At 36.9% G+C, this 15,741-nt stretch overlaps 1 protein-coding gene across 18 annotated transcripts in view; it reads right to left on the reverse strand.

Moving 5' to 3' along the window:
- Nucleotides 1–7,339, reverse strand: part of LOC120483399 (uncharacterized) — a 19,625-nt gene extending 12,286 nt beyond the window's left edge. For all 18 annotated transcript variants that reach the window (XM_089122766.1, XM_089122772.1, XM_089122767.1 and 15 more), the window contains exons 1-14: nt 7,215–7,339; nt 6,589–6,656; nt 6,418–6,486; nt 6,087–6,119; nt 5,213–5,254; nt 4,850–4,891; nt 4,636–4,674; nt 3,766–3,795; nt 2,961–3,011; nt 2,824–2,874; nt 2,433–2,486; nt 2,316–2,354; nt 1,403–1,549; nt 70–102 (exon numbers count right to left, since the gene is read on the reverse strand). In XM_089122766.1, coding sequence (XP_088978892.1) covers nt 70–102; nt 1,403–1,549; nt 2,316–2,354; nt 2,433–2,486; nt 2,824–2,874; nt 2,961–3,011; nt 3,766–3,795; nt 4,636–4,674; nt 4,850–4,891; nt 5,213–5,254; nt 6,087–6,119; nt 6,418–6,486; nt 6,589–6,656; nt 7,215–7,324 — 808 coding nt within the window. In that variant the 5' untranslated portion in view covers nt 7,325–7,339. The remainder of the gene's footprint in view (nt 1–69; nt 103–1,402; nt 1,550–2,315; nt 2,355–2,432; nt 2,487–2,823; nt 2,875–2,960; nt 3,012–3,765; nt 3,796–4,635; nt 4,675–4,849; nt 4,892–5,212; nt 5,255–6,086; nt 6,120–6,417; nt 6,487–6,588; nt 6,657–7,214) is intronic.
- Between the last annotated feature and the right edge of the window lie 8,402 nt (nt 7,340–15,741).

The raw sequence follows: 15,741 nt of genomic DNA on the forward strand, positions 1-15,741 counted from the left end.
TCTGTTCTCGTATAAGTGTGTACAGCATTTAAGAAGTAAGAAATGACCTCCATGATGTTATACACATACCATTTTCATATTGTGGAGCGAGTCCCTCTGACCCTGAACACATGCACAGAGCATTATTATAACTTTTGCTTATATCATTTAAAGAGACTCAAGTTTTTGGGGTCAACTAGAATAGGGTTTCATGCTTGAATGTTCAAAAACCTTATTTTTTTATATATTGTACATTATTGCAGCTCCTCTCTTCCCAGTCTGTCAGTAACGCTCTGGGGTGCGTTTCCCGAAAGCATCGTTAGCCAACTATGGTCGTCGTTACCAATAACGTTCAATGGAAATTGCGACCATAGTTGGCTAACGATACACCCCCGTTTGGTTCCTGTCTCTATGAACTTATGAAGCCCCTCCTTCTGAAAAGCACAATGTCGTCTGATTGGTCGGCTGGATCAGTGTGTTGTGATTGGCGTGTTTGGTAAATGCCCCGCCCCTTACAATAACTGAGTTTTAACCAAGCCCTCAAAAGTGAAGCCAAAGCGTCTCGATCGCCCCCCAGTGGCCGGTCCTAGTATAGGTCATAAACCCCGCCTCCCCATGTTATTCAACGGGACTTGAGACCAACTAAACAATTAAATTACACTTCACATATCCTTTTCCCAAAGATAGTTTCTGTCATTTACTGTAGTTTCTATCACGTTGATGTAATTCCAAGTGTTTGGTTTTAGTTAGTTATGTGATGCTATAAAAACGGTGCTGTGACATCATGATTGACAGCTGTGATTGACAGGTTCTCTGTGCGATGTAGTCACTGAAGCGCCAGTGGACTTTTCATAATGTTGACTATGTGGTTAGTAGTTGTATTTACTTTATTTTAACGAGGTATTGCAATCAGCAGACATCAATGGAGAGGAACGAAGCAGACAGAGGACACTTAAGAAAAGTGCGGGGCGTGTGCTTGGGATTGATTCAGCGAGAGTGAGGGCGGGGCCTTGATTTCGTGGCTTTACTTCCTGCTCACGACTGCGCATGACTGGTCCCGAAAACGCAAGTGCGCAGACTCAAGTCCCAAGATGTCCCGGCGGCTTCAGTTTTCTCTGATGGAAAAGAGCGAAGGGGCGTCGTCCATCTTTTTTTACAGTCTATGGTTTTAACACACTACAGGCCTTTATTTTGTGTATGTCATGGGCAGGAATTATTTAAATGAGGAATATTGTGACGTGTTCATTCCCGGAAGGAAACTCAAAGACTACACTGGAGGCGTTTCAGGGAGTTCAGAAACTGTGTCGCACTGATATAGAGTAACAGCAACATTACACTAGGCTGAAAGTGTAAAAAAAAGCATAACATGTGCTCTTTCATGAGGAGGCCACCATGTATGTCCAACATTTGATGATTTAAATACCTGCAGGCTGTGAATGGACCTCGGAGGAAACGACACCCACACCACCTGACGCCTGCCCTGCTGGCGGTCGGCCAAACGTGTGGCTGGATGACATTGTTGACCCATGACCTGCTGCTATATGGCCTGATGACCCTTGACCTGATGGCACTGTAAGATGGACAAAGATATCATATCATGTGGTGCGTGAAAGATTAACCCCTACTTTTTCATGCACTAGAACATTCAGTAACTCTTTTCTTGCGGTCTGCATTATAACAGTATTCATAATGTACATTATAATGCATTATATAAATGTAACCAAAGTGAAAATGCATTATAATATCTGCTGATTCCTTGTGTCATCTGAAATTGGTTGATTGTTATGTTTTAATTAGGGCTGTCAAGCGATTAATCGCGATTAATCGCATCCAAAATTAAAGTTTGTGTTTACATAATATATGTGGGTGCACAATTATATATAATTTATATTATATATAAATATAAATAATTTATATATAAATAATATTTTTTTTTTCTTAAATATACTGTACATGCATGTGTGTGTATTTATATATATATAAAATAATTATACACAGTGCACCCACATATATTATGTAAACACAAACTTTTATTTTGGATGCGATTAATCGCGATTAATCATTAGTTTTAATGAATTGCACTTCATGAGATCTTGTGGTTACAATTCATGCATTATAATGTGCATTGCAAGGAATATTAAAAATACTTTTATAATGCATTATATATAAAGGCTTCAAGTTTTACAGAATATTTCAGTATTATTAGGTCTTTGCATATATAATTGATGATAAATTAATGATTAATTGAGGAAAAATAAATGATTTGGTGTGCATAATATAAACAAATTATAAAATATATAAACCCTGTTTGCCTTAAACATAAACATATCTCTTACCAACAGAAATAGACACTGAATGGACGCCCCCGTCTGTGCCTGAAACGCATTCGGTTTATTAGGCTTCTCTACAGCTGTAATAATTACAATAATTTACAGGTTTCTGAATATAATTACCTGGGACTTTTGATCCTGAACCTCCATTAGCACCCGTTCCTCCAGCTCCTACACCTGAGAACAGTCGCCATGATATACACTACTGTTCAAAAGCTTGGGCTCAGTACGGTTTTATTATAAAAAAAAAAATGTTATTATAAAAAAAATATTTTAAATCGTATTAATATTTCACAATATTACTGTATTTCTGATCAAATAAATGCAGCCTTAATGAGCATAAATGTCTAAGCTTTTGAGCGGTAGTGTAAATTAATGTGTATTTATGTTATATTATATACACTTCAAAATATTAGTTTTGAATATATAGTGCATAATATGGCATTTAGTATTTTTTATGCAATACCATAATGCAATGTAATTTAATGCAATGCCAGAATCAGTGATCGGGTACCTGAAAGAAGTATCTCTGATTTGGACCCCTCTTGTCCATCGTAACTTGCACCTGTAAGTGAAATAAATACGGTGATTAGGAACACTTGTTAGGGTAAAAACAAAGGAAAGCATGTTTACCGCAGGCGAATACCGTACCATGAGAACTTGATCCAGGTGGGCGAGAGTAACCATCTCTACCGTTACTTCCTGTAACCCACACACACAAGCATTATAACTGAGAGGCCATTCTTTCTACAGTAATAAAACACTGTCGTCCGTCTGAAAATGCTTCTGTAATCCAATGACAAGCATTGTTAAGATTAATTTGGTATGTTTTAGCTTACTTCAAGTGCATCCAAGATGTAGGTGTCTTTTGTTTTTCAATTTTGATATTTTTAGGTCAAAGCGTTTGTGTCTGTCAATCATATAATGGAGGTCTATGGTCACCACCTCAACAAGCATGCACAGAGAAGTCCAAATTAAACATGATTTAATGACTTGTAAATGTAAGTACACATTGAAGGCCTAAGACACGAAACGAGCGGTTTGTGTGAGAAAACGAACATTTTATATAGTTTTTACCTCTTGTAACCACAGCCACGTCCAAGTGATCTGAGGGCGCGGGCGCTTTGTGGCGGTGGTTACAAGAGGTAAAACGATATAAATACTGTTCGTTTTCTCACACAAACTGCTCATTTCATGTCTTAGGCCATCAGTGTGTCATTAAATCATGTTTAATTTGGACTTCTCTGTGCATGCTCTTTGAGGTGGTGACCATAGACCTCCATTATATGACTGACAGACAAGAACGGGTTGACCTAAAAATATCAAAATCGAAAATACTGCGGAAACAAAGACACCTACATCTTGGATGCCCTTAGGTAAGATAAAACATACCAAAAAGTGAACTATCCCTTTAAATGGACAACAAAACATTATTATTCAGACTGATGCTGCTTACCATCTGAAGCTGCTGATGTGCTGCTTGATGCTGTAATGACAAACACACTAGTTTACTTTCTTATTGGACATGAAGGAGAAGATATCAATGACCTTACTGTCATTTTTAGTGTGTTGCATGGCAATGTAGGACTAAAAAGACCACAGTAAATATAGTTTACAGAACTTTGGCTAACGTTCTGGCAAGGCTCTCTCAAAGTTATGAATGAACAGCCTTCCAGTTTGTTGAAAGTTATCTGATCTATGTTATCAATACATCATCCATCCCAGCTAACAATTTTAGGTTCTAAGAACGTTTTCATAACGTTCCCATTAAGTTATAAAAACGTTATTTCTAAATGTTCTAGGAACGTTCAAAACGTCCAGCTTTTTAGACGTTGTATTAACGTTATTTCTTGGTTATAAGAACGTTTTTGAAAACGTTATTAGAATGTTCAAAACGTCCAGCTTTTTAGAAGTTGTATTAACGTTATTTCTTGGTTATAAGAACGTTTCTGAAAACGTTCCAATAACAACGTGAGGATAACGTTTTAATGCTAACGTCTTTAGAACGTTTATCAATGTAATATAACGTTGGCACAACGTTATAATAACGTTACAGCAAGAACGTTTTTGATAACTTTCAGAGAACGTTAGCCAATGTTCTGAGAACGTTCCCTGTTAGCTGGGATGGATGTTCAGAGAGGGAACATTCCCATGTTTACAAAATGGAAAAGTACGTTCACATAACCAAGAAAAAAACGCGTTTAAGCAAACCGAAATAGCGTTTTCAGAATGTAATTCGCGAAACGTTCTCAGATCATGGGTGTTGCTCTTCTAAAGTTGGGCTTGTGTGAAAGTTTCGCCCCTGATAGATCAGGTTCACACTTACAGACTTGGCCAGTTTGAGCGCCACCATTGAGTTTCTGACCTGGGAAACAAGAGCAAAGGTTTTTGTCAAAAGATGTATTGGACTTCAGGCACAGAAAAGCGAGGCCATTGAACTTCCAACAAATTCACCTTTCACCAGAGGCCATGAGAGGCTAATGCACTCCGAACAGGTTTTAAAGGACTTGTTTTTGCGTTATCGAGTAGACTTTCCTTACCATTTGGGGATTCGCCCGAGACGCCGCTGCCAGGAGTCATACCTTGGAGAAAAACAGCCTTTTTAGTCTAAACAAGGCCTTGAAACATCGGTCCCACAAACATGCCCTCTCACTGCGGCAGGCCTGTGTTTTCCACGGGCCCGCCGCGCACCTCATGATGTTTCATCTTTCCACATTTATTAATAAATCGAGCAATGCCGTTCAGCCTCTGTGGCAAAATCTCCACATACCTGATCCCTAAACCAGATCAAGTACCGATTGGCTTTGCTTACTGAGTAGGGTGCACCCAGTGAACTATTTTCCAGTGCTGAGAGGTTCAGTGTTCTCTGCCTCCAGCTCTAAAGAGGATTAGCTTCACCTTACCCAAGCCTTTGGGTGCTGCAGTGGCCTGCTGCGATCCCGCTCCTTTGGGAAAGAGGGAGAGGAACAAGAAACATATTCTTAAGATTTCCCAGAGATCATTTCTCACCGGTCAATCAATCAGTTTCGGCCAGGTGGAAGAACAAAAACACTCTTTTCACATGCGCTTAAGGGGGTTCGCGTCTCGTGTAAACCAGTCATATACATTTTAAGTTGCTTTTATGAACATTTTAGATATGATTTAAGTGTTTTTTTTTTTTCTAAAACCTCTTTATTCACATTTGTAATTTATACTACTGGAATATTTGGGGTCAGTAAGATGTCTATTTCAATTAAATGCTCAAAAAAAGGCAAAAAAAATCACAAAATGACTTTTTAGTGTCTTTTTTTATCAAATAAATGGTGAAAAATCGTGTAGACCCCAAACTTTTAATTTAAACGGTAGTGTATGTTAATTACCTTACAAAAAGTACTGTGGTAGCTTGGTTGTATCAGATGGGTTTACTTTGGTATTCCAATGAAATAACTTTTTGGTAATATTGCCATCACTGTACTATGGTTTTAACATGGTATTAACATGATACCACAAGGTTACTTTCCAAAAAACCACTAAATGGTTTTACCATGCTATGATGTCCAAAATATATATGGCAGCATTGTCCATTGATAAATACCATGATACTATATGATTACCATGTTCAAGGCCAAAAATGCACATTGTATAAGACATAATACCATTGTACTTTTTGTAAGTGTAATTTTTGATGATTATGGCAGAACCCCAAATGATTTTAAAGCAAATTATGATTCGTTATGTGATTATTAAAGATGACTGAGGTTTTGCACAATGGTGGTAAGTTGTGAACTTGTCACCCACCCTTCATATGCTGACCTTTGGAGTCATCATCATCTGTAAAGAAAAGGGAAAATCGATACAGTTTATAACAACCGCTCCTTTGTTTTGCCCTTGTCCTGACTGTTATCAGAATATAACACGGGTCCACTGAGTCTTAAAGGCTCTTTTATTTTGCTTTACTCACTTTAGTAATGTTAAAAACTGGGTTAATGAAGGTTAACGTATTTAAAAAACTATTTATCATGAACTTTATAGTATTAACGTCTTATTTTGTCCTTTTGCAGGATCAAATTGCTCTCCTCGGGACGCTGAGGAAACACATTTTGCCTTCTAAAAGACCATCATCTCCTACCCTCTTCCTCCTCAGACAGTTCTTCTTCACCCTCTTCAGCTTCAAATTCATTTTCCTCGGGCTCCTTATCTGTCCGGAGAGAGTGGGCGATTGTGTAAATATGTGCGGCCGCTGTATGCTAAACACAAGAGTGTGTCATTAAATGAAGCCCTCTGGGAGAAGAGCTCGTACCTTCAACAGGAGCCGTTGATATGGTGGACGCCAGAAACACAACAGCCACTGAAGCAATTACAAGATTTCTGTGAAAGCAAGACGATAAGAGTCCAGAATGAGCAAACGTGAAGCAAAATGACCACCCTAAACAATTTATCAATGCAAAACAGCTCTGAAAATGGCCAACTATTCTCTTGAGAAATGTATGCTTTTAATATTAGTTTCATTTGGAAAGTCAATTCAGCAAAAACAAATACAGCTTGTATTTTGTAAGCAATACTTAATATTTTTAATGCTAAAGAATTGTAATATTCAGAAAGCACAGCTGTAATTAGTATATCACTTAATGGGACGCCCATAGCACAGACTCTAAACTATAACCGACATAAAAAAATTCATTGAAATGCAAAATTATTAAATACAAATCCTACATAAAACATGCTTTTGTGGAGGTTTTAACACCAAGGTCATGGGTTTGATTGATCCATATACCTTGAATGTAAAGTCACTTTAGATAAATGCATGAATGTCCACATACAAGCAAAAATCCACTGCTGTACGCTGATTAATTAGCTTCCGTTATAATCAATAAAGTCAGTTTAAGTGTCCGACCGGTTCTTATAAATCAAACGCCATTGACTTACCGTGACAGCATCTTTAGCACAGGTTTATGTGGGAAACTGTGCAGCAGACATAAAGCAACCAGCAAACGTGCTTTTGACTTCCTTATGCTTGACTGGGCACCAAAATACATTTTATACCCTTCCAGCCCCCCATCTTGTTAATGGGCAGGACTTGATGTCTAACCCCTACCCCTGCCATTCAAACGATTCCCTCTGAAGAATGAAACCACAGGTGAGTCATGCAACTTTTTTCTGGTTCATAATTCATATTCAGATCAGATCTGCAGTCTCCATGCATTAAAATGCAGAAATGCTGATGTATATGTACTTTACATTGGCTGTTGACTACTGATGCCAAAGATTTAAGATTAAAAGGTCTTTATTTATGGCATGTCCCGTCATGTTTTTATGGCCCCCAGTGGGATCAGTAAGGCGGATCAGCCAGTGGAGGGCACAGCCAGCCTACACAACACCACAGGGTTTCCTCATCTGAGCATAGTTTAAGATCATAGTTCTTTCTGGTTTAACACTTGATATGATCCCTTTGACTAATGAGTTTATGATCAAGTGTTTACAAGTTTGGACTATTTTTAAAATATTTTTGAAAGGCCTTTTATTCTCACCATGGCTGCATTTATGGCATCAAAAATGCAGTAATATTGTGAAATATTTTTATAATTCAAAATAACTGCTTTCTATCTGAATATGTAATTTATTCCTGTAATGAAAAGCTGAATTTTCAGTAGCATTACTCCAGTCTTCAGTGTCACATGATCCTTCAGAAATCATTCTAATATGATGATTTGCTGCTCAAGAAACATTTATGATTAAAGGAGTATAATTTACTCACCCCCATGTCATCCAAGATGTCCATGTCATTCTTTCTTCAGTCGAAAAGAAATGAAGGTTTTTGATGAAAACATTCCAGGATTTTTCTCCATATAATGGACTTCAATGGGGACCAAATGGTTCAAGGTCCAAAAGACACTTTCAGTGCAAACTGCAAACTGTTCAAAGGGCTTTAAACGATTACAGACGATGAATAAGGGTCTTATCAAGCGAAACGATCGCTTATTTAATAAATAAATAACAAAGTTTACGTTTTATAAGCTCAAATGGTCGCCTTGCTCTGTTGTGTGATGCGCGTTCGTGACTCCTGTTTGAACTCGTTCATCAAAATAAACTAATCTTTTCCCGAGTCAACTCGTTCATTTCGTCCGTTGATGAACCAAATGACACGAAAAAAGATTCACGAAGAGAGTCACGAACGCGCATCACAGAGCAGAGCAAGGCGACCATTTGAGCTTATAAAACTTAAACTTTGTTATTTATTCATTAAATGAGTGATCGTTTCGCTTGATAAGACCCTTATTCATCGTCAGGAATCGTTTAAAGCCCTTTGAACAGTTTGTAGTTTGCACTGAAACTCTCATTTAGACCTTGAACCGTTTGGACCCCATTGAAGTCCATTATATGGAGAAAATCCTGGAATGTTTTCATCAAAAACCTTAATTTCTTTTCGACTGAAGAAAGAAAGACATGGACATCTTGGATGACATGGGGGTGAGTAAATTATCAGGTGAACTACTCCTTTAATATCAATGTTGAAAACAGTTCTACATATTTTTGTGGAAATTGTTTACATATATATACCAATAAATTAATACTTATATTGTTTCAACATTGATCAGCAAATCAACATTTTAAAATGATTTTATTGAATTCTAAATTAATTTTAATAAGGATGTACAGCCTTTTGGTTTCAATGCAGTTTGAATGCAATCCAAAACTGACTTTTTGCCTGCTTTAAATGTGCTTTGCTGGTTTAGCTGGTCAGTTATTTGATCTCCCAGCTTGACCAGCTGACAAGTGGCCAAAACCTTCAAACCTGACCGACCAGTTTTAAAGCCAGCTATGACTAGCAAACCACTTTTGGCAGGTTTTATGCATTTATCTATAAAATTGAGGCCAGTGGTTGCCAGATCTTTCAGGAAAGTAAAGAATGGGAACGCCAGTAAACTGGAATGGCTCGTGATGTGTTAATGGATTAGCATGGCCTGTTCAAGTACGGTGGTATGATCCGTATATGTTGCATAAGCTAATGCTCCTGTCCCATAGCAGTAACTGAATCGCAGGCAGCTCACAGGAAGATTGCATTCCTCTACAGCGTGCCAGTTCACATCAAGCCCGTTTTACAATGTAACGAACACCAGCAGGCCTTGAAATGCATTTCTGTGATAAACTCGTCCTGATGAGCTAAATGGACGTGTGTCGTAGCAAAGCTAATGAGCTCTCGGGCTAAACAAGCTTTCTTTGTTGTTTTGTGAAATGTGATCTATGTGTGTGTATTTTGACCCGTAATGTTGCGTGTGTTTTCTTGAAACACATAATCGAGAGGGGGGAAATAATGCTAAATGCAAATGACTAAGCTAATCTTATATAGCTAGGATAGCAAACTTTTAAAACTGTGGTTTATGACCACAGTGTATCATCATCAGATGGCTTCTATACATCGTGTCACAAAGCTCAAATCATCTCAAATGAACATCAAGTCATCTCTTGAGTCCACTACACCCAAACGGCCTCCACAGTCACCAGATCTCAATCCAGTAGAGCATCTTTGGGATGTGGATGTTCACAATCACATCATGACAAGATGGGCCAAAATGTCTTGAGGAATGTTTACGGCACCTTGTTGAATCCATGAAGGCAGTTCTGAAGGCAAAAGGGGTCCACTAGCTAAAGTGGCCAGTGAGTGTGTATTTTCAGGGGCCAGTGCAGCAGATTCATCGTTTATGGTGGGTCATCATCACATGTATCTATCAAAGTAGCAGTGTGGAATGAAAAGACACATTGACAGCAGTATTATTAAACATCTGCTGGTCTTGCTGGCAGATGTGTGCAGATTTCTCCTCACCAGTTTCTGTCCTGTGGCTTCCTTCATTCCTGCAGGCCTGCCTGCTCTCAGACAAAAGCTCTCTGTTCGCTGCTTGAAACCATAGCGCTCTCGGAGCCAACCTTGGGTGACGAGATTAGAAGTGCAGTCCTGGACCGGTCCGGCTTGGCTGATGGGGTCAGACGGTACAGCGGCTCAAGACATTTGGAAAATGACGGACCACCACAGTTGTATCCTATATGGCAAATATATATTTATTTATTACCATGAAAAAATGTAGAAAAAAAAAAACGTTTGTTCGATTCGATTAATCACGATTAATAGCACAATTTGTTTTTAATCTTGATTTTAAAATATTTCAAAGGAGATGAAATATTTTAGAAAAAATCTGCCTGATATATATATATATATATATTATATAAATCAATTTATTTTCAGTGTATTGGTGTAACACACACAGTATATACAAAAATAGAGTTAAAATAATTTTTTTAAAAAACAATCTTATATACAGTAATACATAATATATAATATTACTTATATATAATATTTATAATATTATATAAATTTGGATCAATACTATGTTTATATATATATACAGTATATATATATAATATATATATATATATATATATATATATATATATATATATAATTTTTTTTCTTTATTATATTATTATTATTATTAGGACACACACCCGGTCCAAAAATACAGACAATACAGATATATATATATATATATATATATATATATATATATATTACATTTAAATATCAATTAAATTTTATATTAACATAATTAAAAAGTATGTTTCTAGATTGAGTATAACAAAAATGTTAAATATGCGTATTTATATAAATATAGTTGTAAATATGCATATTTTTAAAATATATGACTCATAGCCTACTTTCCTGGTTGACTTTTTTTTTTTTTTGCATTAAATTTTAAAATATTGTCCAGAAATATTTTTAAACGCATTAACTTCAACAGAAAGATCCTCAGAGACCACATCAGATCACAGGAGAGCATGTAGGAAGTAAGAGGTGAGTTCCACTGTGGTCCAGTACAAACACACAGATTAAACCACACGCACACACACAGACCTGCGTGTTTTCTCATACAGATTCCTGTTCTGTTCTCAAATATCAGCTTCATCCAGAGCTCTGTTAGGAGTTTTTGTCTCACTGGTCACGAGCCACCTCTGATCGTCCTGAAGGAGCCATTCTGTTTAGAAACCCGATCGCTCTGAAATGACTGCGGCACTGGAGTTTTGGGTCCCTGAACCGCTCTGTAATTAATCACCGTGGGCCAAATCTAATATGTCGTACAGCAGGACAGAGGAATAGTGTGGACAGGTGGTTGTTAAACTTAATCAGAGGGTCAGACTAGTTCTCATTTCCTGCCCAGGTTCTCGAATGAATGTTTGCAACCGATATTAAACTACTACAGAATGATTTTTGCATTATCAGGTGTGTTAGGCTATAATATTTCATTGACTTTCTAGTTGGTTTCAGTTTTTTTTTTGTCTGTGCCAGCTCTATATTTCATAGGTGAGGGATATGAAAGCTTTGTGTTGTGAAACAGACACATATTATCTTCATGGAAGATCTCAAAAAGTTATTTTTTTATCTGTATACTGCATTTTATCATGTTGCATCAGTGACATTCAACCTGATTCAATGCATTCATGACCTAAAATATATTGCACAAGTCACACTTGTGCAATATATTTGATATATATTATATATGATACGTAAGGGAAGCCACCACAAGTGAATAATATGTATGTTTCCGTACTTCTCCAGTTGATTAATCACAGTAGGCCTTCATTGAAGGGGCTATATAATTCAGAAACCTTGTTTTTAGCGACACTGGTGGCCGTTAAGTGAACCGCAGCAGCAACTTACAGCTCGTGCTCGCACATGAAAGGGGACTCAAGGCCTGAAATATTCGTGGAAATGGAATTAGTTTTTTTTGTTATTTGCTTCATTAGTAAAATAAAGTTGGAAATACCTTTTCAGGACCATTAATGAACATCCAGACGCCATCCACGCGGTTAGATGAAAAAATGTAACGTTACCGTGCTCCTTCCTCTCAACAACAAAATAAACACAAATAAACATGACATCGGTCAGAAAGCAGCAGTTAAGGAAGTATCTGATCATAGTGATGTGGATATGTTTGCACCACCTCTACAATTCAGTTTCACCGGCATCGTGTCGACAGATGAGGTAGGCCTAATTAAAATGACACTATTATGATTTTTATTATAAAATATATTCATGGAGACTAGCCTATAGTTCTGTACGACTATAGTTTGAATTAGCTAATCTCTTTTCTTTACATGGCACATTGACATTACAGAATGTCTCTTTCTGCATTATCCTAAACATTATCATTAATTTTGTTTCTGTCAAAGATCGGAAAAGAGGCTCACGGGAGCGCGCATAACCGTCACACGTCCTTATTTGATTTTCCCGGCAAAAACGTACCTAGACTTTCACATAAAATAATAGACTTTAGGAAGTCAGGGAAGGTCTCGTTTTTAAGCTTTGTTTTATTTGTTTAGATAATTTTAAAAATAATATTTAAATATGTTGTTGAAATATACAAATGCAAAATGAACTAATTAAATATGCCTTAATTTGCATAAGATTTCAGAACAGAAATCTTAACATTGGATTAAGATAGGTACGAAATTCTTGTTTCATTCTTGCCATATTCACTCTTAAAATTAAAGTTTTTTTAAGAATTGTTTATTGAAAGATTCAAAGATGGTTCTTCTATGGCATTGATGTGAAAACTGCTTTTAGGTTTTTCCTGGGAGGATCTTGGATTTCTTTTTATCCTTTCATTCTTATCCTGGATTTCTTTATCTGGGTCTTTTCCTGAGGTGATTTCAAAGAGTTATTGAAAATAATTGCGTAAAAATGTTTGCGTTTCATAGGATGTATGCGTTTGGAATGACAGGATTTTCGTTTGTGGCTGAACTTTTCTTTTAAGAATGACTGACAAAGAAATGAATCGAATAAATGAAAAATAAAAGAGTGTGTGGACAGAACTTATCAAACGTGAGTCTTGACCTCAGAAAAACCAAACACACTGTTGAAATCTTGAATTGCCACTCAATGGATTGTCAACAGAAGCTGACAAATGAGTTCAGATAACGAACACTCATGTCTTTTTGGAGTTTGATGGGGTTTTCATAGCTGCTAGTTTTTGATATTAGTCAAATAGCAATGCGACTCGGTTCTTATATTACATGCAGACCCCGTCAGCTGAGTGTGTCGCTGTTCAACAGGGCCTGTTTTTCAGTAAAAGGTAGGCCTTTTCTCACAGATATCAGCCACTAGATGAGAGTAGATGTTTAAACCCTCTTACGCCTTAAATTAAAGTCTAATATTTCTAAAGGCTTCTCGCGTCCTTCCGCCCCCCTTCGAAGCTGTTGGGAAAGTGGGCCGCGGGGGAAACTAATGCACTGCGAGGGTCAAGCTTCACTGGCCGTCTCCATTTTGAAAGCCAGCCTTTGGTTTCATCGGCCTCCCGTAAGTTTGAGAAGGCCCGTACAGGGGTGACGGGAACATTTGCACACAGAGCCCGCGAGTCACGCTCGGACAGACGGCCCGCGAGCGCTTTGTTCTGAGCTGTTTGGTGGCTTTTGTCTGGGGTACACCTTCCTCTTCCTCCTCATCCTCGTGTTTGTTCACCCTCGGGCCAGGTTTAGACCACCGAGATGTAATGTGAGATTGTGTCGTGCTCCAAAGAGCCTGTGGAGTCACACACGTGGAAACTTAACTCTTTCTCTGTGTAAGGGTCAAGGAATCTAGCCTGCTGGTTAAATCTTAAAAAAAATAAGACATCAGAGCTTTTAGATAAGACTTTCTTTCTTTGACTAAAACCGCTGAAATATGACACATTCATACGGCCATTCACACGATCTGATAACGTTTAACTCCTTGTGCAGCCGCGCAGACTCTACTTGCTTTGCTGAAATGTTGAAGAACACAACGAACAAATTTTTTTTATATTTTATTTGTATACTGATGTGATGTTCAGCTGTTATATGTAATTGTCAACTTATTTTTGGATGATCAAAGCTAAAAAAACGCAACATGTTTTCAAACCATCTCATGTTTGATTTTGACGCGACATAAAGTTGTGATATCTAATATTACATTTACATTTATAACGATGTACTAAAATCAGAAAAGTATTTTCTTTGCGTATTTTACATACGGACGACAACGTTGTCTACACACCGATCTGCGAAAACGACTAAAAACGCTGCATTATGCTAACAGGCCAGTAGTTGGCGATGTTACTTTGTAAAAAAAAAAAAAACATTGCGCGCCTATATAGACCGAACACATATATGTATGACGTTCACAAATTCGCGTTTTTGCAGTCCACGCGGAGACGATGACGGTATCGGTTTTTAAAAACTTGCATTTTGAAACCCGTTTTCAAAAGTGTGCATTTTCAGGCTCCCAAAAAGCCATTGTCGTGTAAATAAACGAATAACTAAAACACATAAAAAGCGATTCATTTTTAGTTGAAAACGGTGTCCTGTCAACGTGGGTGAGTTGTTTACTTACTCGTCTTTAATTAATTTTCCATTAACGCCATCGTTTTTTCATTCACAACGATGTTGATGTGGAACGAGCTTGAAAACGAGAGGTGGGATTTATCGTGTGAAAAACTATCAAATCCAATCAGAGCACCATGGAGGCATTCACACAGATCCGCGAAAACGACTAAAAACGCTGCATTATGCTAACAGGCCAGTAGTTGGCGATGTACCTTTGGAAAAAAAAAACAAAAAAAACAGTACGCGCCTGTTTAGACCGAACACATATACGTATGATGTTCACAAATTCGCGTTTCTGCAGTCCGCACGGAGACGAGTTGTTTTCTTACTTTTTAATTAATTTTCCATTAACGCCATCGTTTGTTCATTCACACCGATATGTGGATGTGGAACGAGCATAAAAACCAGAGGTGGGATTTATCGTGTGAAAAACTATCATATCCAATAATATCCAATCATATCCAGTACTATCCAATCATGGTGGCATATATATATATATATATATATATATATATATATACAATGTATTTATATTATAATAGAGTTGTATAATATTAATATATAATAATAGTAATAGTAATAATATAATACAATTGTATAATAGTAATATATATATATATACTGTATGTGTGTACTTACAGTGTACTGAGTCTGACCTAAGAAAGTACTGGATAATGAAGGTAACTACATGTTAGCATTTTTGTAATATTTATATACTAGAAGAGCAAATATATAATCAATTTGGTTTAATTTAAAAGACCAAACCAAAATATTGATGTGTTTAAGAAAAAAAAGCCTTAGTTTTGTTTAAAAAAATCCAGTTTTGGTCCATCAAAATGAATTAGTAAATCATTGTTTGTCTGTAAAACTTTAACATTTTAATAATAAAATAAAATTGTTATACATTTATTCTGTAATATTAATTGGATTGTCTCGGGCACTGAAATAATATATATATTTTTTTCAATAATTTTTGGTCTCATGACTACATTTTGTTGTAATTTAAATAAAAAACAGAATAAGATATGCATGTGCTTATCCATGTGGTTTAGTTTACACACAC

The sequence above is a fragment of the Pimephales promelas genome, chromosome 18 (genome assembly GCF_988280905.1).
Source record: "Pimephales promelas chromosome 18, fPimPro1.hap1.1, whole genome shotgun sequence".
In the NCBI taxonomy this organism is placed as follows: Eukaryota; Metazoa; Chordata; class Actinopteri; order Cypriniformes; family Leuciscidae; genus Pimephales; species Pimephales promelas.